Source organism: Podarcis melisellensis (genome assembly GCF_964234715.1).
Source record: "Podarcis melisellensis genome assembly, chromosome: 8".
Classification (NCBI taxonomy): domain Eukaryota; kingdom Metazoa; phylum Chordata; class Lepidosauria; order Squamata; family Lacertidae; genus Podarcis; species Podarcis melisellensis.
In genome coordinates this window covers 2,718,703-2,741,153 of record NC_138540.1, presented here as the reverse complement: position 1 = coordinate 2,741,153, position 22,451 = coordinate 2,718,703, and the positions used below count along the sequence as shown (strand labels likewise).

The 22,451-nt window shown below is 49.6% G+C and overlaps 1 protein-coding gene across 2 annotated transcripts in view; it reads right to left on the bottom strand.

The window, feature by feature from the left end:
• The window catches only part of SEMA4C (semaphorin 4C), a 59,984-nt gene that overhangs the window by 26,941 nt on the left and 10,592 nt on the right, over positions 1-22,451 (bottom strand). For both annotated transcript variants that reach the window (XM_081921304.1, XM_081921303.1), the window contains exon 2: positions 11,950-12,155. In XM_081921304.1, coding sequence (XP_081777430.1) covers positions 11,950-12,067 — 118 coding nt within the window. In that variant the 5' untranslated portion in view covers positions 12,068-12,155. The remainder of the gene's footprint in view (positions 1-11,949; positions 12,156-22,451) is intronic.

Genomic DNA, 22,451 nt, shown 5'->3' with positions numbered 1-22,451 from the left:
CCAGCGACTTTCCCATTTGAACTCTCAGCTAGTCAGATCAGCTCTACAAGCAGAGAGCAAAAAGTGTTTAAGTGTATAGATATCACAAATCCATCTGACAAGAGGACAGGGGGGAATTATTTCCAGCCTTCAGTTGTAGAGCTCCATTAGCCACTTCAGCATGCAATTAAGACCTGCCTCAAGCCTGGTTCACACATGCACATTCACCACTTGATGACCTGCATGTGTGAATGGGACGGTGCAGACATCACATTAAGAAGTTTCAAATCCTTGTCACAGAAGCAGTTGCCACACTCAACACACAGCATGTAAGATGCAAATCGAGTGAATAAAATAGAATTATATGCCCTTGTATCTGAAACAGGAGTCATTCTCCACCACTCAGGCAGGGGCGAAAGCAAAGCAAAGTAACTTCCATCTTTCGTCTCACAAACAGAGCACCAAAGCCTTGAGAGAAAATAAGGTCCAGTGGCACAGTCCTAATTCAACAGACAAGGCAATGCTTCAAACAAGAAGGCTCCGCTTCCTCTCCCCAGGACCATGACAGCTTCAATCCTTTGAGAGCCTGATCCTACGACTATTTATTTGGAAGTAGAGTAACACTATATTTCACTGGGGAGCTCTTACTCACAAGCAAATGAGAGTTAGTCCTGATTTAAATAATTTATTTTTATTCTATGAACTTCTAGCTCACTCTTCATTAAATTTAATCCCTGTGGAGCAGAGTATAATATAACAAACCTAATGCATAAAATATAATAACACCCCCCTCCCCACACTAATATACGGTCATACCTTGGAAGTTGAACAGAATCCGTTCCGGAAGTCCGTTCGACTTCCAAAGCGTTCAAAAATCAAAGCACAGCTTCTAATTGGCTGCAGGAAGCTTCTGCAGCAAATTGGAAGCCGCAGAAGCCCCCCAAAGAACGTTCGAAAACCAGAATAGTCACTTCCGGGTTTCGGTCGTTTGGGAGCCAAAACGTTTGAGAAGTAAAGGTAGGACTGTAATCTTCAGACAACAACAAATCCAGAAGTCCAAGAAGGGCAGGCCCATTTCCAATAAGAAGAACCTAGGAAGAGCCCTGCAGAATCCGGTCCAAGGCCCATCTCAATGGCTCTCACATGGCCAGCCAGGTGCCTCTTGGTGAGAGGTGGGCAGCAAGGATGCCCAAACACTCTGCACCCCTTTGAGGCAGCCTGGGCTCCAGAGCGCAAGGATGAGCAAGAGCTTTTTGGAAGGAGCAGAGGAAAAACTCCAGGCCAGACTGGATCAGCTATGAGGACAGATTCCTACTTCAGCACAGAAAGTGGGGAGGCAGCAGCAGCCCCCCCACCTTTGCTATTCACACGCCTTCTTTCTTTTCAAAGGAAACTACCATGGGTCATAGCCAATTGTGGTTTTGCACTCACAGGAAGAAGCACCCAGTTTCCACTCCTTCCCCATCCCATTGTTTACTGTTGCAGAGGCTTCACTCAGGCTCCAGGAGCAGCTCTTCGGAGGGTTGGGTGACTGCAGTAGTGAGGGGGGGGGTGAGACTGCAAAAAATGGGGGTTCAGCCTTCCAGAACTGCTTCCCACTTAAGCGCAGTGGCCACTATAATTACTATACATTTTTATGTAATGCAACAATAAAAGAAGAGATAAATATAAATATTTATGTTATTTATGTTCTCCAAGGAACTTGAGGTGTCACCCATGGCTCTTCCCCTCCTCAGTTAATCCCCACAACTGCCCTGTTAGGTAGGATAGGTTGAGGGGCAGAGAGACGGGCTGAAGGCCAACCAGTGATCTACAGGAACGAGTGGAGATTCGAACCCTGGTCTCCCAAGTCCTCGCCTGACACTCTAACCTCTACTCCACCCTGGCTCTCATTGGGAATCGCAATTCACCTCTCACCTCCCCATTTTACATATTATTTCACACACAGGCTTAATCAAAATATTAAATTGTTAAGTTCTAACCTGGTAGGGTAGGAATATTCAGGTGAGTGTTGCCGAATGATAGGGCAGAGTCCCCAAGGAGGAGAAAAAGTGCAAGCAAGGGGAAATAAAACAGGTCTATGCAAAAACTAGCACAGATGAGGTCAAGCTGAGCTAGAAGCTCTCTCTCCAAAGCGCTAGGTCAGGGGTGGCCAAACGTTTTTCAGAGAGGGCCGGATTTGATGAGTGAGGGCCAGTTGTTGAGCTTTTTTTCAGGTTTAGGATTATAGGGCTTGGGGGGGGGATTTTGCTGCAGGAAATAAACTGCCACAGGGGCCGGATTAAATCGACCAGAGGGCCAAATTAGGCCCCCAAAATGGACTTTGTACATGGCTGCACTAGGTGGTTTTTTTTGTTGAAGAAAGGATGATGATGATGATGATGATGATGATGATGATGATGATTATTATTACAGTATTATTATTTTAAAAGCACCTTCCACTTCTGAAATGAAATGGTCTACCCATCCAGAAGAAAAATAAGTTGGTTGAATCCTGAGGGGCTGGAGGGGGTCATCTTGCAGATATGCAATTAAGTCTGCAAGTGTTCCCTGATCCTGGGGCCCAAATCTGCCATAAACTCCCACCCCCAGGCTTCCATATTTAGTTTAGATCTGTTGCATCAACCTAGCCATTATCAAAACATCCCGTTGTTTATTAATCCAATCTGTCTCAATGGTCAGAAGAGACTTCTGATGTTGCACAATAAGCATCTTTGCAGCAGGCAACATAGTTTGGATTTTTTTTATTTATGAAAGTGAGCAGCAGCAACACCATCAACATTGCTTAATGTTTTAACAAAAAGGCTGTGATTTCTACCATTTCCTGATGGACTGGAGCGCAAAACTGCAGTGAAATAAGACAAGACCACCCTGTGTGTTTATAAGTGCAGCTTCTCAGGCTTGACCTTTCCAGGTGTTAAACATCAAGATGCCACAGCTTTTCTTTAAGGCTAAGATCCCAGCAATGGTCTTGTCCATATGGCCATTAATGTTTCATATCCACAACTGGGATGGGCAGGCTTAATGATGTGCAGGATCTGGAGTCTGGTGCAAAAGACATGCACTTAGAATTAAATAATTCTGAGCCCAGGGACTTGATTTTGAGCATCAGAACTGGGTGTTCAGAGTCCTTCCACACACAAAATCCACCCCTGGTCACTGCCCCCCCCAACACCCAGCTCTCACCATTTAAACAGTATAATTTAGGGGAGGGGCCACTTTGTTGCTGCTTATACCATTAGAAATCTTGCCAACCTACCACAAGTCACCCAGAGATCTGGATCCAGATCTATCTTCTGTATGTTCTTCATATAGAATATATTGCTCTAAAAGTGAGTTCAGTTTTTTAAACCCATATATCTTGATTCCTGGATCAAATCAAGCAAGCTGTTGTATGCAACCAAAGGACTGCTCTTAAAAGGCTCTTCTGTCGTGTTTTACTAACCTTCCCAAATGGGTCTTCCTTTCCTAATTTTACTGTGATATGAGCAGTACCTGGGACAGGCTGCAGTTAAGAACTTCAGAAGAGGCTGTGCCAATCGGGTCAGCATCCTGGTCTCACTGTGGCCAAGCAGGCGCCTCCCTGGGGAGCCACAGGCAGGACTTGAGTGTCACAGCCCTCTGGCATTTTGAGGTACACTGCCTCTCATAGGGCACAGTCATCGTGGCTGGTAGCTACTGGCAGCCTTTTCCTCCATTAATGGGTCTAATCCTCTCTTAAAGCCATCCAAGGAGGTGGCCAGCGCTACTTCTTCTGAGAGCAAATTCCATAATTTAACTATGTGCTATGTCAAGAAGTATTTTTCTTATGTCGGACCTGAATCTGCTAATGTTCAGCAGCATGCAGTTTGGGGGGAAGATAAAGGAGCTCTGTATATACTACTCAGTGACACAGATATTATTGCATAACCATTTCTCTGAAGAAGAGCAATGGCTGAAGATAGGGCAGGGGCATGAATAGAGGAGGAAGGGCTTATGCCCTTGCCTAGGTCTGGCCCACAGTGACCTCTGGAGCCCGTGGCATATTATAGCGAAAGAAAGGAGAGAGGAAACAGAACTACCCCATGGTGTGCCTGCGCTCAGTTCTCAATAACACACCTACCAGCTCTCAGTTAATCCTGGTCCAACTCAACAAGGCATATGAAGCTTTATAGTCATTAGCTGGGGGAGGAAATATTTTAGAGGCACCAACGAAACCGTGCAGAATGGAAAAGCCCCCCCCCCAAAAAAAACCCTGCTGGGAAAGGAACATACAGATGGCCTGAGGCTAGACCCTTAGCATCCTCAGCGCTGTCAGAAAAGTTCCTGTCCAAGCACACAGTCAACTGCTCAGGCGGATGAACCGTCACAGCCCAGTCCTGCTTCTGCTATTTATTATCTCAATACCTTCCAGAACTGGCCAGCACTACAGCCCCATCACTTCAGAGGAGAGTCATCAAGCAATTTAGTCCCCTCCTCCACCACTGTTCCCCTGCCAAGTCCTTCTCCCTACGCTGTCAGTTCTGGATGACGAGTCCGCAGCAGATCAAGAGCCCACCACCGGCCCACGAGTGCATCACCTCACACAAGGCCCTATTAATTTCCTCCCAGCTTCCGTTGCTCCAGCCTATGAGGTCACTCAGTATCACCCTTTGGTCGTCTTCCAATCCTCATCTCTGCCAGCGCCTCTTAACTTGGGGTCATCAGTGAATTTTAGACCACATCTCCCCCCCCCCCCATAAGGAAAAGAAGTGGGGGAAACAAAACGGTCTAAAAGCTGATCTGGGAAGCACATGCTCCTTTACTGTTTGCTGTTTGAGCAGAAAATCATCTTTGGAAAAGATGGTAGGAGGAAGGCAAGTGGTGAGCTGCCCTTTTGCATTCTTCTCCCTGCGCTTTCGGGTCTTCTTGCCTCAAAGGAGTTTCTTTAATAGGTTAGCATTATGGTTCTTGTTCATTATTTATTACTATTATTGATGATGATGATGCCTCGACATCTATACTGACAATGCTTTACAGAGTAAGATAAGCAAAAACAAAAGAGAGGCTCCTGAGCAAGGTATTGCAGTCTAAATTTCGCCAAGTGGGGCAGAGCAACGGAAAGAGAGCAGCCAGGGGGACAAGGGATGGGTGTGAGCCAGTGCAATTGTGCACATTGGGTTTCATTTCATCTGGAGGCAAGGACATCAAAGGAGTTAAAATAGGCACTCTTGCTTGCCTGAATGGAGGGATGTGTCTGTGGGTACAAACCTCCGGCTTCAGCCTGGTTGACACAAAAACCCCAGTACACAAAGCCAGAGTCTCATTCACCCCCTTTTTCCTCAGACTCTCTCTGCCGTTGGCAAGTGGTCCTTGGAAGGTTGCCCATGAAGGAATGTGGACAAAAAAAGTACCTTCACCCCAAGTTAAACCCCCCGAAAAGTGAACTTTGAAGAGCATAAATTTGGTTTGCAAAGGCGGCATGGCACTGAATATCATCTTAAATGGGGTGTATCCTGAGCTGCTTCTTCCAGCCTTGGTGCAAACACTGATTGACGGGGCCCACAGGGCACTTTCTGACAGCCATTCACAGCTTCCATCTGCCAGCCAAACAGACTCTGCTGATCCATCAAGCAGGATCAGTGCAGGTCACACAATCCGAATGAATGACAGCACTGGGGGGGGGGACGGGGAAAACCCCCACAAAAAACCCACAGAACCAGGCATGATGGCCTGAAGGCCCATGAGGCTACAACCTTGCTGAAGCTACAGGAGTCGGTACTAGGAATACAGGGTGTCTGGAAACTGTATGGACTCAAGTAGAACCCTTGATTTCTACTGGAGGTGAGGCAGAATTCAATTCATTTATTTACTTAGGTCAGTGGTCTTCAACCTGTGCACCGTGGCCCCCTGGGGTGTCTTGAATGGTGGTCAGGGGTGCCAGGGCAACACTGGCCTCTGTCCCTCTTTCCTTCCCTCCCTCCTCTGATGCCCTCTCTCATGTCTCTGCCTCCCAAAGGCTTGCACAGCTGTTTGTTGCAGCAGCCCTGGCTACAAGCTCCCCAGGCGAAAGATGCTTCTAGGGCAGTGTGAGGAGGCACCTCTCTTTGGGGCGGGGGGGGGCAGTTCAGGGACCTGGGGCAGCAGCTGCGGCTGCCCAGAAGACTCTCAAGGAGGGGGGGAGAAGAGAGGAGGCTGAGGGAACCCTCCACAAGGGAGGGTGTTTGAAAAGGGGCGAGGGGCTGCTGGCTCTGCAACTGGGCTCCTGAGCCCCACTGGGTGCCGCAGAAAGAACATAGTTGGTCAAGGGAGCTGTGGACCTAAAAAGGTTGAAAACCTCTGCCTTAGGTGGTTGACACACCACCCTTTGTGCAAGCCACAGGGACACAGCTCTGCAGCAGAGCGTCTGCTTTGCATGAAAGTTCACTCCCCAATGTCTTCAGGTCGGGCTGGGAGAGCCTCCCGTCTGAGACTCTGGAGGGCTGTTGCCAGTCAGTGTAGGCAATACTGAGCTAGAGGGACCAACGGTCTGACACAGGCAGCTTCCTGTGTTTCCTACACAAGTTGTCCCTCTGCACCCCTGGCAAGGGAAACAGACACACATGGGGCCCCAGCCACATGGATGGGTCCTTCAGATGCCATCCACAGCCATGTGGGATCATGCCACAAAAAAGAGGGTCCCACAGCACTGCAGTTGTGCACAAAGGGGCCTAAGCCATGAGTGTTTCAGTCTGACCCTCTCTGAAGTGGCACCAGTGGCAAAATCAGCTGACTTCTCCAAGTCTGGGTTCTTCTTAAAAATGAGCATCCAACTGGATTTCCAATTCAAGCTGCTTCTGCCTCTTGCTGGCCTAACTCCTCCCTATTTTGCATTTAATTAACAGTGTTTGCTTGCCCCAACTCCCCAGATTAATTAACAGCTTGCTTGCGAGCCTCAGTCAAACCCACATGCAAAGTTCCACCGGATCACAGCACTCCTTGTGGTTTTTAAGGTTTCCTCCTTGTCAACAGTTGGATCAAGGGACGGGCTTCTTGGAGAAGTCTCCATTCTGAGCCAGGGACAAAGAAGAGGCTTTGGACTCCCAGTGCAGCCTGACCTGGCCCTGTGCTTGTGGCAACCTGGTTATCTCCAGGTGCTGTGGACTAAAAACCCCAGCAGCCCGTGTGTCATATATGGCTGTGCTAGCTGGGGCCGATGGGAGTTGTAGTTTAATAGATATAGTTCAATGCTGGTCATTGACCATAATAATAAAGATTTGATTTGATTTACAAGCACCTGGAGAGTTGCTAAGGCTGCCTTGGAAGATTTGGTGCTAACAGAAGTCACCAACAGCAAGGAACTTTGCAGAATAGTTGTGAGCCCCACTAGAGAACCAGCAGCCAAAGAGCCACTCTGGGACGCCCTAAAGTGACTTAACATGTTATAGTGCAAGAGATGCAATGGAGGCCCTGCCTGTGTGCCTGAATAAGAAGGAACTTCCAAATGGCCAGGAATCAGAGAGCCTCCTCGCTTCCTTCCAAAGAAAGGATGGGGTGTAACTCAGAGCACCTGCATCACATGCAGAAGGTTCAAGGTTCAATCCTCACTCTCCTGGGAGGGCTCTGGTCTGAAACCCTGGGGAGCTGCTGCCAGTCTGTGCAAGCAATACTGTGCTGGGTCGACCACTCATTTGAAGTTGCATAAGGCATGTTCCTGATGGCTGGGGAAGGGCTGCACAGCCCTGGAGTCCAATCTCACGAGTCAGGGAAAGCCTGAGCAAAAAGAGGCATCTTCACAAGATGCCTGGAGCCGCTAACAGACGATGCTTCACGTTTGTCACTAAGAAGGCCCAGGTGTACTTTGGGCTGGCTGGTGTACCCACATGGCAGCTGGAAAATGCAACACATGCTGCCCTTCGGAAGATGCTGGAAATATATAAATAGAAATGCACCAGCAGGTACATACACATATACAGGCAGTGGGTTGAACACAGACATCTGACAGGGAACCTATGCACATCAGCTACAATGCAACCCAACAACTGTATTACATTTTTTTTATTTACTCATTACATTTATACAGTACCATTGCATCTTACACGCATTTAACTTGCACGATTTCAACTATACGTGGTTGAAGGCCACTGGCTGAAATGCAAGCAAGGCAGAGAGCTTCAAAGCTCTTTTTGCACCAGCTTTTCCTTGGGAAGAAAGGTCTGGGATGCTCCCACCAGCTCTCATGGGAATTCAGACAGCCCCACCAGATCTCATGAGAGCATCTCAGGGCCTCTGGGGCCAGCACTCGCCAAGCAAGGCAGGGGGCTTAAAAGTTCTTTTGTGCTGGGAAAACTCTCTGCCTTGCTTGTGTGAGAGTGGAGGGAAGCTGTGGGCTGCTCACATGGAAGCAGCTCCAAGGGTTTGGGCACATGCAGAATTCTTGGAAGCAAACCCCCCCCTTGAGAGGCAATTGTACTGCATCCCGCAGGGCAAGGTTCCAGATCATGCAGGAGCCTCAAGCCTTCAGGAGTGGGACCTGCCAACATATAAGCACAGCCTTCTGAAACAGACTACAACGCACACCTTGCAAAATGCAGCAGTTGCTTCCGTGTTCCTCTTGCTCTGGGGCAGAGTCCCCCATCCCCCCACGGGGCAGCACACTGTGCATGCACAACACCCAACAAGCACAGCCCCCCCAATCCCTTTGGCGCATGGGAGGGCCCTGTGACGATTAGAGCACAATAACAGCAAGCATTGGCTTGGCAGGCATTTGCCTTCTCCTGGTTCTGGCAAATGGCCCAAAGGACAGAATTCTGGTCAGGCCTGTACAATTCTGGCTGGGTGGAAACTCTAGGCATCTCCTCCTCCCCACATGTGCTGCAAGGGAGGGGCAGGAGCAGCTCTATCTAATGAAAGGCTGGGTAACCACACCAACCAGCCAGGTGACTCTGCCAGGTCACCCTGCTCCACAGTCCTTGCTTTCATCCACCCCATACGGTTCCCATTCAAGGCCCAAACTGCATTCAAGAAAGACAAAACAAAAACAAAAAAACCCTTGACTCTTTTGCACTGTAGCTTTAGCATCTGCTCCAGCCACTTTTTCAAACGTATCCCCACCTCAGCCATCAGGACTAGAAGCTTAGAGGTGAAAGATTCCTGTTGGCAGGGCGGTGCATAAAGTTCCAGTTTTCAAAACAGTAAAAACTAGATTAAGTGTTGCTTTTGTAAAGCCACTGACACTTCCTCCTGAGTATATTACAATGCTTTATCTCATTTGTGTTCCCCTTTAACCCTCTTTGGTAGTAACTCTAATTGTTTTAGTAGTTTGTACTAATAGTTTTACCGTGTTTTTAATTGTCGTAGAGATTTTTTAATATATTAAATGGTATAGGAATGGTCCTTAACAAGTAAACTAAGGCAGAGCCAGGACTCAAATTCAGTCCCAGGTCTGATTCCACCATCTGGGCTGCAGCTTCATGAAGCAACCGCTTACCCAGCCACAGTCTGAAGTTAGAAGGAAATACCACGGGGGTCAAAAGCCTTAGAGGCAAAAGTCCCTTAACCAACAGCCCTTGAGAACTTCTGCCGAGTCCCTGCCTGCCTTGGAGCCCAGATCACCCAAGGCGCTGCCCTCCCTTCTTTGGCTTCACCCTAAAAAGAAGTGGGAGGAGGAGGGGGCTGGGGGGCAGCCTCAGGGCAGGTGCCAGGGACAGAGATGTCTTGGTGCCCCATTCAGGGAACGCCCTCTCCAGAGCAGCTCACCTGGGGATCAAATGTGGTATTTTTAGGCACAGAGTGAAGACCTTTTCTCCCTCCAAGGCCCCTTTCTACAGCACCACCCACATTTGCCTGGAGCTTTTCTATAACTCTTTACGTCTTAATCTGTGGGCTGCTCACATATTTACACTGGCTTTTCAAAGTTGTCTTCTCTGTTCCTAATTCTTAGTTACAGGGGTAGCACAGAAATGATGGTTTGTTTCCAAAAGAAGTGTGGAGTTAAGCCAGTGTTTCCCAAACTTTTTTGGGCAACGGCACACCTGTTTACTGAAAAAAAATCTCACGGCACACCACCATTAAAGCCCCGCCCCGTGACGTCAGCGCACAGCGTCACGCCGGGAGGGACGCACGAAAGTGAAAGTTTTTTCCCTCCCCCTTGCCGGGGAACCTCCAAGCTTTGGGGGTGGGAGGAGGCAGCAGAGCGAGGGACTGAGGGACGGCGGCAACTGAGGCGGCGGCGGCTGTTGTGGTGGTGGCGGCGATAGCGGGCGGAGGAGGGGGCGGCGGCGGGGCTTGAGGAGCCGTCGCCGGGAGTTGCTGCTGCTGTTGTTGCTGCTGCTGCCCGGACATGCCGGCCTCCTCCTCCTCCGCTGTCTCGCGCTCCTCCCTTTTGCACGCGCTGCCCCGCCGCTCGGCACCACCACCGCGGAGCCGCCCCCGGCTCGACGCGGATCCTCGCCGCCGCCGCCTCTCACCGCCCGACTCGCCCGCCTCCCTCCCACGGCACACCAGCCAATGTCTGACGGCACAGTAGTGTGCCGCGGAACACCGGTTGGGAAACACTGAGTTAAGCATCCTGCCACCACAAGGATTTCCACTTGCACAACAGAAACACACACAAACCCTGCTCCCCCGTGTGCCCCCTCAACCCGTTCTGGGGTCCCCCCAACCCTCCAGAGCAGACCTGGGGAGGGTGCAGGGGTGGGTGGGGAAATCTTTGCACTGGTGGGATGTGTTAGCTGCATGGAGTCCTAAATAGATAAAAATCAGGTCTCCGTGAAGCCTGGCTGTGCTTTACACCCGCTTTCTGTCTCTGGGTTCCTTTGCTCTGCCTGTTTGCCTTTGAAGTCCTGGCTAGCCCTCAGCCCATCCCAGGCAGTTTGCTGAAGGAAAAGCTCGGAGGAGAAAAGAAGAGAAGAATCCAAGCAGACCAGACACCTGGGTCATGCCAGAGGCACCGGCCTCCATCTCCTCTGAAACTAGGCTCAGGGCAAGGAAGAGGCAAGGCATTCGGCTCAAAGAGTGGGTGGGGGAAGGGAGGGAACATGTCATTAACACTGCCAGCCCACCCTTTTAATGGAGAAAGAGGTGCATTTCCAGTTCACAAAGGGTTTCAGACATGAAAAAGTCTTATCTGGAGTCTTCCAAAGAGTGGGTAAGACTTTAGGCCAGAGTAATAGATCTGTAAAGTTAAAATGTGCTTTAGAGAAAACTACTGGACACTTTTGCATTGTAGCTTTAGCATCTGTTACAGTCACTTCTTCAGTCTGGTCACCATTACAACCTCGTTTTAAAATATTACTCTTTATTTATTATTTATTATTATTAATTTATTATTTATACCCTGTCCACCTGACTGAGTTTCTCAACCCACTCTGGGCGGCTCCAACAGAATAATAATAATAATAATAATAATAATAATAATAATAATAATAATAATAATGCAATAAAACATCAAACATTTAAAACTTCCCTAAACCTTCAGATGTCCACTAAAAGTCAGATACAGTGGTACCTTGGGTTATAGACGCTTCAGGTTACAGACTCCACTAACCCAGAAAGAGTACCTCGGGTTAAGAACTTTGCTTCAGGATGAGAACAGAAATCGCGTAGCGGCAGCGGGAGGCACCATTAGCTAAAGTGGTACCTCAGATTAAGAAAAGTTTTAGGTTAAGAACAGAACTCCAGAACAAATTAAGTTCTTAACCCGAGATACTACTGTAGTTGTTTATTTCCTTGACATCTGATGGGAGGGCACTCCACAGGGTGGGCGCCACTACCAAGAAGGCCCTCTGCTTTTCGGGGGCAGCGGCTGCTTTTTTAAAATAAACACTATGCATTCGTGATTTCTATAAAGCCACCAATATGCATTTAAAATAGAACAGAAAGGAAGAGGAAAGCCTGTAACCTCACTGCCCACTTAAGGGAGATGTTATCGAGGTCTCTGTTGTGGATATGCAAGCACACAGTGGACATCTACTGAGCTTCCATTTTCACCCTGGCATACAGGTTGGGCCAAAAAAGGCGCACTCGACTCACCTTTGTAGGGGACTGTTTTCCGGGGCACCAGGTTCCACCAGTTGCTAACCGAGGAGGCGCCCACACTCAGAACTACAGAGGCCAGGAAACACATGCCCAGGGCTGGGCTGGCGGCCATGCTGACCAGGACGCAAGGCTCCCGCTTCTCCCGCTGCCTTCCGAGGAGGCTCCTGCTGCGATGCCTTCCTCTCGCTCCGTCAGGGGCCCTGACAACAATGGAAGGAAGGAGGTTAGCCTGGCTAAGGTTACAGCGGCCTCAATTATGAATGAACAGTGTCAGAATCGGATGGTGGGAAAGGAAGGGGGAGGGAAAGAGGATGCAGAGGGGAACAAAGGGGGCATTGAGAGAGTTTCCACTCAGGTACTGCGATGATCGGCTCCTGCTTGAAGGGAAGGAGCACGTGGCAGCCAGGATGAGTCAGGCTGTGAGTAACCGGGGCTGGAAATGGGAGGAACCCCCCCCCCCCAGCACTTATACATCACCACCCCCTTCATACACTTGTCCAATTCTGAAATTCCACTTCCTGTGTGTCTATATTAATAAAAAGGGTTTCCTGGACATCACAGGACACTGACCTGAAAGAGAGTCATTGCAAAATATACCCCAGAGCATTAAAAACGGTAACCACTAATGTGCCCATTAAGGTTGTGATGCTGATAATGGTTTCTGATCTGAGGTGTACCAAGATTCTCAGCCTTGGGAGCAGAGTTCAAGCTGGGGAATTCGGACAGAGGAACGGCAGGTTATGAATGCATTTCCTAGGCTGGAGGCAGACGAGAAGACCTTCTTTTTAAAGGCGGCGGGGGAGGGGGGAGATTTGACCTGTGAAGGCTCCTTCAAGCCACCACTTCCAGCTGGTGAATGTCAATGTGCAAGCAATGCGTACTCTTCTGTGTTTCTTGGCGCAGTTTGGGCAGCTGCTTCTTTTGCAGAGTTGGAGAGGCTTTGCTTCTTAGGGTGATTGGTTTTGGACCACAACTCCTATTATCCCATGTGGAGGCTATCAGGCTGGGAGAGGCTGGTTGTCAAACACCTGCTTTTTACACACACACACACACACACACACACACACACAAGCCATGTCCTCTTCTCAAATTGTCTTTAGAAGCAGGCCAGCCCCCACCACAAAACTATTAAGCAGAGTCAAGAGTGAGGTGAATATACACACACCACAAGCCATGATCTTTTCCCAAGTGCCCAGAGTGTTTCTGGAGAATTTGGGGAAACTGAACTACTGTAGTGGCGGAGTGTGAATTAGCTCCTCTTCAGTTCATTTACCCATAATTAATTCCCCAAGATGTCTTGCTCCAAATCAATTCCATTCTCCCCGTGCATTACCCCCAAATCATCTCTGCATACAAGTTATATTAAACCATTTCATACACCCCACAATTCATATCCCACTCAATAACCCACTCCCATCACCCTATCCCTAAATTCTCCAGAAGCAGCCTGGGCACTCGGGGAAATAAATGCCCGTGTGGTGGTTAGAGTGCTGGACCAGGGCCTGGGGAGCCGGGTTCAAACACCACTCAGCCACGCCACTTTCTGGGGGCGGCCCTGAGCCAACCATCTCTCAGCACAACCTCCCTCCCAGGGTTGTGAAGATATAATAAAGAGAAGGAGTATGAAAGGTGAAATATAAACGTATACTCAAACGTATATTCAACAGTTTTGATTGTTGTCCTAAGACATAAAAATATTTGTAATGTTTCTCAAGAAGGAAAACCTAACTGCTATAATAATTTGCTGGTTTAATTTCACCAACCAACCAACCACAATGCTTGTTAAGGGTTCCCTCGGGTCAAATGGCTGGTGGGCTTGTTGTGCTGCCTGCAGGCCCAGCTTGGCCGGACTATTTGTTGTGCTCACAGCCTCCTTGCTACATTTTGCTCTTGGGTTTGCTAACCACAGCTGGAATGGGGTGGGCACCTCAGAGGAAAACTATCCAATAGAACAAGTTCCTCATTGCTTTCTTTCCAACTTGTTCGCCATGGAATATTAACCTTGGGAAGAAAAAGAGTAGCAAGGCATTTTCCCCATATTTAAACTGGTCTTCTCTACAGTAGGATTAGGCAGAACAAGGTAGATACATAGAATCATAGAGCTGGCCGAATCAACCAAATCCTTTTTGATCTGCCATGTACTCAAACCCAGGGAAATCTTTTTCTGGCTTCAAACACAGAAACTAGATTCTGGGGGGGAACAACCAAAAAAATCCTGACACAATTTTTGAAGGAGCAACCCCAGAATACCTGGCTCAATTTGCACAGATAGCACCTCTTCAAGAAAATGTCACTTTCAAACTCCTGTTCTGCAGAAACAGGCATTCACTTCTCCCAAGGAGAGCATGGCACAACTTCCTGCCGCACACCTATGCGCAAAGCGATCACAGCTATTGGTCTACCGCATGAGGAGTATGCAGCCCACTCCTTTCGCATCGGGGCCGCTACCACCGCCGCCCATATGGGCTTACCGGCGGAGAGGATTATGGACCTGGGTCGGTGGAAATCCAACGCCTATAAGGGTTACATCCGGAAGCCTTGTTAATATCCCTTTCGTTTACTCCCCTACCTACCCTCCCCTCCTGACCTTTTATTCTCTTATTCTCTCATTTTAGGAACAAATGTGGTGAGTCTGTGGATTATCGGCCACAGCATCGTGCATTGGGCGAAGCGACGCGCGGACCGTAGGCGTTGGGATGCTGACCTCCAACTGCCGGGCAATGTCAAAGTGTCATGGATCTCTAGGCGTGGCATGCGTTGGGAGGAATTCTTCCCAGCCATATCCAGAAGAATTGCAATTGAGGGGTCCCCTGACGCCTTGGTCATTCAACTGGGCGAGAATGACCTTGTTTACAGGAAAGGGGTTGATTTAATGTGGAGCATTATCAATGACCTGGAGTCATTGAGGGCAACCCACGGGGACATTACAATAATTTGGTCATCATTGCTGGAAAGGCGGGTTTGGCGGGATGCGGAGAAGCCCGCGGCCGTAGACAAGGCCAGGAGGATCGTGGAACGTACGGTCGCGCGCAGAGTGACTTCTTGGGGTGGTCGGGTCATCATGCACCCCGAAATTCAACATAACAGGGATACGCTTTACCGTTGGGATGGCGTGCATCTATCCGATGCTGGCAATGACATTTGGTTGGCGGATATATTTCAGGGAATTAGGGATTGGTTACAGGTCTGAGGGTATTGGCGGCGAGCCGGGCTATCCGGCTCATGTGGCGGTAGGCATTGGCCGGGGTATTGTTATGCAAATGAGGATGGGGGGGAGGAACGCCATCACCTCCCCCAAAGCTTGAAGGGTAGTTCGTTAAAGGACTCCGAGGGGCGACGCCTCGTCCGAAACCTACGGAGGCTAGGGCCTAAAGCGCGCCCCCGAGCGGTAACCCCTCGGGGAGCGCCTAGTGATATGCATCTCAGGATAGCTCCCCCTGTCGGTGTTTAACCCTTCCCGGTTAGACCGGATAGTCAGTTAGGGGCCAATGCCTAAAGCCAATACCTCTCTTACCTGTAATCAATAAAGTTGTGGCCATTTTTCGCCCATTAACCCAAATATTGGTGTCCAGTGTCTTTATTTGTCTCACCTGTGGGGGGGGAGGGTATAGCCGCGCAATGTCACTTTCAAACTCCTGTTCTGCAGAAACAGGCATTCACTTCTCCCAAGGAGAGCATGGCACAACTTCCTGCCGCACACCTGTGGGTGAATCACATCCAAGCGCAACAGAGCAACAGCTGCTGCTTAATTTGTATTGATCAAGGATTCCTTTCAGAATCTGGCTAGATAGATCAACAGCCTGACTCAGTTAAAGGCAGCTTCCTATGTCCTAAGTTGTTCTGAGTCTTTCCCATTTCTCCACCTGAAGCCCATGAGCATGTGCAGAATGCGCTTAAACCCCATCACTTCTGAATCTAACTGACATTCAGGGCAGGGCTAGCCCACACGCTTGAGCCAGTACATTTGTCTACATCTGGAATACAGCCTCTGAATAGCCAATAGCTAGACCAATTCAACAGCAGCAGCCTGAGATCTTCTAAATCTTACCTGGCTTGAGATTTGTAGAACTCTGGAAAGACAAGGTTTTCAAGGGCACCAAGAATGCGCTCTCTTCCCCCCCCCCTTGCAGAATTTTATTTCCCAGGTTGGTTAACCATGACAGTCTGAAAATGGTTAAAGCACAAGTGCAGAAGGGCCTCAGATGCCCCTCTCTGCGCAGCCCTCCAAATCATCCAGCAAAGCACAGTGGAAGACTTGGGAGAGGAGGGGGGATGGAGAATTACAAACGAACGTGAACACTCACATTCCCGACAGGAAGGAGAGAATGGAGAGACCAGGCTGAGAATCAGCCAACCAAGTAATTGTATACTATTTCACATTTCAGGACTTTATAAATCCAGAAAATTGTTCTGAACAAGACAGCTAATTTCAGCTTTCCCCAGTCCAATCCCAAAACTCTGGGCCAGCCGTTGCCAACTTGGTGCCCTCCAGAGGTTGTTGGGAGGGACAGGTGGGAATTGCAGTCTTTCAAACTCTGGAGGGCATTAGGTTGGCAAAGGCTGCTCCACGCACCCCAAACTTGATTAGGGGGAGTGCCATAGTTCTGTGGTAGGTAATCAATACCTTAAGGACTGCCTCTCCCCATATGAACCGACCTTGATCCTGCGATCATCATCTGAGACCCTTCTTTGTGCTCCTCCTCAGAGAGAGGTCCAGAGGGTGGCAGCACAAGAACGGGCCTTTTCTGCGCTGGCTCCCTGCTTGTGGAATGCTCTCCCCAGGGAGGCTTGTCTGGCGTCTTCATTATATATCTGTAAGTGCCAGGCAAAAACATCCCTCTTCTCCCAGATCTGAAACCTTGGAGAGTCACTGCCAGCAAGTGTAGATGATACTGAGACTGATGGAATAAGACAGCTTCCTAAATTTTGCCTCCAACTTGAGATGCTGGGTTTAATCCTCCTTGCCAGCCACCAGAGCTTAGTTCTGAGCCAAGGCAGACCACAACTGAAGACTTCCACTGCCACAAAGGTCTCCTAATCTGCCCCGATGTGCAATTGCTGCACCGGCTGTGGTTTTACCCAATGGTGAGGGAAAGGCACTCTGTACAGGTTCATAGTCTTGGGGGGCTTCAAATCCCCAACCAGCCACAAACCTGAGTGGCAGCATGCAAGTGACTCAGTTTCAATTCCCCATGTGTAATCCGAGAAAAGGCTTCTGGGACTAATAAGTGCCCCTCCGCACACATATTAAATCCTGCCGGCGGCAGGCAATCCACACAAAAAGGCAGCAGCAAGACTAAATGGATAGGTCTATCAGTAGCAAAGAGGACAACACAAAACCTCCATGTACAGAGGAAGTATACCTCCAAATATCAGGTGTTTTGGAGAAAGAGCAGAGAAGCCACATCCTTAAAAGTAGGGAATTGGTTCCCACAAAAGAGGACGTGGACAAATTCACGAAGGCGGCGGCTATCCACAACCACGTGCGATTGTCGCCAGCGTTCAAAACCTGACTATTGGCCACTTGCGGCCAAGTGAAGATGCCCAGGTGCCAGGGTGGCAGCTGACGTCTCCACCATCTGGAGGTGCCTGCCTGGGGATCTTGTCTGTTTCCACACACTAGCAACACATCCTTTAGAATTCTATTTGTGACATTTTATCTGCACAATCAAAGAAATTCAGGAAGAAGAAAGTTGTATAGAAAAATACGACTTTTGAGCAGTCTGGCCCCAAAGTGGAAACTAGACATTCAATTTTGGCAACTGTAACCCTGGTTTAAGGAGCCATTTGGCGCCTGGCTTATGTATCTGCTCAGGTCCTGCTTGCAGGTCTCCCAGAGGCACCTGGGGGTCAGCCACTGTGAGAAGAGGGTGCTGGACTGGACCAGGAGCCAGGCCCCTTCTCACAAAACATCTCCGCCTTCACAAACCTTGCCTGTGAGCTTCCTAGAGCTGGCGAGCTGCTTACAGAATATTGGATTAGATGGCTCTGTCGTCTGACACAGTGATTTATATATTTGCGTGCTGCTCCCACTACGCACATGTGCTCACACACATGCGCACATGTGCAGGAGGAGAAAACGAGTCCTTGCTCTCCTCGTCCCCAGTAATGTGATTTGCTGGCTGCCCCTTCCTCCCAAGGGCAGAGTTTCATGCCACACTTCCCAAACTGGCTTCCTTCCAAGTCATCAGGGGGCTACCTGTCTCTTGGCTCTGCTTGTTCGCAAGCCAGTTTGCCTTCTCTTAAAATTATTCCAGACAGGGAAGCAGCAAAGTCAACTCCCCACACGACCCTCCGGTCAGCCAGACTCTGCAGAGTGTGCCGGTTAAACCATAGTAGAAAAGTGCCCCCGAGAGCCCACCCCACAAGCCGAGGCCCGTCCCTCCCCTCCCCCATCAGGCACACAAAGCCAATTAGGACACCGTGGTTTTTTAATATCATCAAAGCGCCCTGCCAAGGCTCCCAACATCATTATGCCCACTTAACAGATCACAAGCCGGGGATGAGTAACAGCCCATGGGGTGGCTAGAACCAGTTTTCACGGCACTCCACCTCCTAGGGCTAATTTAAAATTAAAGTAACTATATATGCCTACAGAGCAAAGCAAGGTATTTGAACCTAGAAAACCTGGGGTCCCCTTTGCGCTTGGTCACGTGCGCACAAAAGCCACTCAGGCACCAGGGTAATTTGGGGGTGCTTGTGGCTCACCTGACAGCGCTGTTGTTGGAAGGATAAATGTGAAGAACATGGCCCATTAAAATGTTCTGTCAGTTATTCCCTAGGCAAGGTTGGCAAAGTCACCCCACCTCTCAGCCTCAGGGGCGCAGTCTGTAAAACGGGAAAACTGCAGACCTAAAAACACTACTTAGCATCTCCACACCTAGGCCACGTGTTCAGAATTGCTTCACAAACATTTACCTCACTAATCCTCACAACAACCCTTTAAGGTAGGTCCACAGACAGCGAAAAGCAAAGACTGGGAGCCAGTTGTCTGAGGCCCCTTTTAAGCAGAGCTTGGCTGGCCGTCTGACAGGCACCGCAGGGGGTCTGGGGGAGTCCCTTCCAACTCTACAAATCTATGATTCTTGGTAAGTTCATGGCAGACCCACCCAGAGGGCACTATTGACTGAAAAATATATCAACTGCCAAAAATAAAGTAGCAAAATAAGTCCGTTTTGAATGACCTGCCTCCTTCAGCCATCCTGCTACATTTCTGTATATGGTTGGTATCCAACTAATTTCTACAATGAAATTAATGAGTAAGTTGTGTCAATTAACATCAATGGGTCTCCTCTGAGGAGGACCAGCATGGGATGCAACCCTTTGCCTGACTTTTTAGTCATTATCTACGAAGTGCTGCATCTATGCCTACAAAGCCACCAACTAACAAAAGTGAAAATGCTGCCGTTTCCCTGGTCTTTGGGGGGCAGAGCCAAGTGTGGGTCTCAGCTGGGGCCAAGCTGGGGCAGGGCCCAATAGCTTTCAGAAAGCTGTGGGGGCAAAGGCCAGTGCAAATCTGCCTTTTCACCTCAAGCGCACAGCTGAACAAGAAAAGAAAAATATCACCAATTTTTTGACCACCAGGGCCATGGGTGGGCATGCTGCACGAACCACTATGTAGATGAATAGAGGATCTAAACTAGGTTTCCACCCAGTTTTATTATCCACTAACTGTGTGGAGGGGGTGGAATGGGGGAAGTAAAATAGCCTGCACTGGCTCTATTTTAAAAGAAAGAAACAGCAATGTTCTCCGAGATCCAGGCCAAGAGCCACGGCCCTCCACACCAGAAACCTCTGCCAGGACTTAGAAATGCAGCCCAGCCAACTCACCACAAATCCTTCATCCAACTCTCCCCAAAGAAGCCTCCCCGCTTGGTCAAATCCCCTTTCTTGTGGCTTTCCTGTGCTTTTAACCACTTCCTGTCTTCCGAATGAGGCCAGGAATGAGGCCAGCGCTGAGTCAGCTGCGTGTAGGAACCAGGGGGGAGAGAACGAAACAATTAACAGTTCCAAAAAAGCAGCAGTGTTTTCCTTTTCCAGCTGAGTCGGAACTGCAGCCACACCTTCCTCTGCCCCTGGGAGCTAAGTCCGCCTCACTACCAAGAACGCAGATGGATCACGTCTTCTGCAATCTCTGGCAAAGGCAGCCTTGCCTGGCCAAACTCACGCCCCACCCCCCCAACTCTGGGAAGGATGCAAGGCGCTGTGAAAGGCGGCATGGGAGGGAAGGAGAGAAGGGAAGACTTCCGATCCTCAATCCAACCAAAAGCTGGCTACTAGTTCACAGCAGAGAGAAAGGCACTCTGTACATGTTCAGAGGCTACCACTTCATGCCAGCAGAGTCTCAAAGCCAGGATTCCTGTGTTCCTTTTTTGTCTTCAGGGAAAAGCTGCAGTGCAGGTTGACAAAAGTGAAGTATCAACTAGGAAGGAACCTTATCGGGAACAAAAACAACATAGAACACAGAACGCTGTCTGACATGTTCCATCTAGCTCAGCACGGTCTACACTGACTGGCAGCGGCTCTACAGGATTTCAGGCAGGTGTTGTGCCACTGAGCTATGGCCCTTTCCCAGCATAGACACAGCTGCCCTGAAGGTCCGGCCCAACCACTGGCCAGCGGGAAGCAGGTGCCTCTGGCTGCAGCTGTGGGAGGCGGGAAGCAGCAGCAAAGGCTTTGGTGCTCCATGCACAACACATACACCCATCGCTACTGGTCACGGTGGCCATGCCCCACCTCCACAGTCGGAGGCAGGGCGTCTCTGAAGGCCGCTCCTGGCATCCCATGGGGGCAGAGTGCTGTTGTGCTCAGGTCCTGCTTCTCAGGCTTCCCACAGGCATACGGCTGGCCGCTGTGAGCACAGAGTGCTGAACTAGGTGGGCCAGAGGCCTGATCCAGCAAGAAATCTGTCCCCCAAGTATGCCTGCTGCTCTTGCGTGTCGCAGAGGAGCCTGTTCTGTTGTCTGTGTTGAAGCAAGAGATTGCCAGGACAGAGCACCCTCTTATGACTTACAAACACTCGCTCAAAACACTCCAGTTACAAACTGACTCACAAACACTCGCTCAAAACACTCCAGTTACAAACTGACTTACAAACACTTGCTCAAAACACTCCAGTTGAGCATGCAACGGCAGGGGCAGCCATCGCCAATGGCTTTCCGGTTCACATGCCACTGGGCCAACCTGGCACCTTCAGCCCAAGATGGCTAGGAATAGCCAGAAGCCGGGGAGTGAGTGACCTACGGAAAACCTGACTTATCCCGGGGTGGGGGTGGAGGCCGGAAGAGACATCCCACTTGCTGGCAGCTGAAACAACCATTCAGATGCCAGGCTACACCAATGGTCTCCACTAGGCCATTGCCAAGTGCTATTTCAGAAATTCCCAAGAAGACAGGAGGAGGCTGCAGAGGCGGGTAATGGATCAGTAAACAACACACCCATCATGCGTCACAATCCCCAAATAAGCATTGATGTGGGACGAGGGAAGGTACCCCCCCCCCAACACACACACACAGAGAGCAGAAAAGCATGGGGAAAGACAGGAAGAAATGTGGACTTCTTTATCCTGGACGACATCAAGGACCACCAAATGACACAGAAGCAGAGTTCTAATGTTGACTGTTGTGGGACTGAGGGGGACATCAAGATGCTCCTGGTTGCTGGCTGGTCTTTCTGGGGCATCCTCCACAGCTGAATCTTCATTAGCTCAACCCAATCGCCTCGCCCTACTCGGGCTGCATTTCCCTGGGACTTTAGCAACCCTAGCTTGAAAACAAAAGGCACTGTAGCACCTTAAAGACTACCAAACGTATTCTTATGGGGCATACCTTCTTGGAGCAGAATCCACTTCCTCTCCAAGAGCAGCATTGTGGCACAGTTCCTGTTCCTTCCAAATGGGTTTGCATAGGAGACGTTCCTGATTAGAGTGTGCCTGCGCCTTAACTGTGGAGTGGACAGAATAGAAAATCCACTTTGATTTTCCTGCTCAGACCCCCGAATACCTGGGGTGGAGAGCAGGTTCACTCCAAGACGCCACAAGGCAGGGGTTGCCAATGTGACGCATGGGAGGACGGCAGCTCCCACCAGCCCCTGTCAGCACAGCCCATGGGCAGGAATGATGGAGTTGCAGACCACAAGACTTGAGGACATGGCATTGGCTATGCCTGGCTCCATCCCAGATTGGGGAAAACAAGTGAAAACGGGTCCATTATCTTCCTTTGGGGTTGGAGGGCAATTCCTTTTTTGAACTAGCTGCTGTATTCTCCACTGAACATAAAAAAGAATCAGATGTTGTAGATCACTGAGACGGATTGTCACAACCAGAGAGACCCGCTGTGCATGCAGGGACCTAGACATGGTGAATTCTGTGTAGTGACGCTCACATGAGAACCTGGATGAAAGCCAAGGCCTCTCAGGTCCAGCACCCCATTTCCCAGAGTGGGCAACTAGGTGCCCCTTAGAAACCCACCATCAGGCTGTGAGTGCAGCACTCGTCT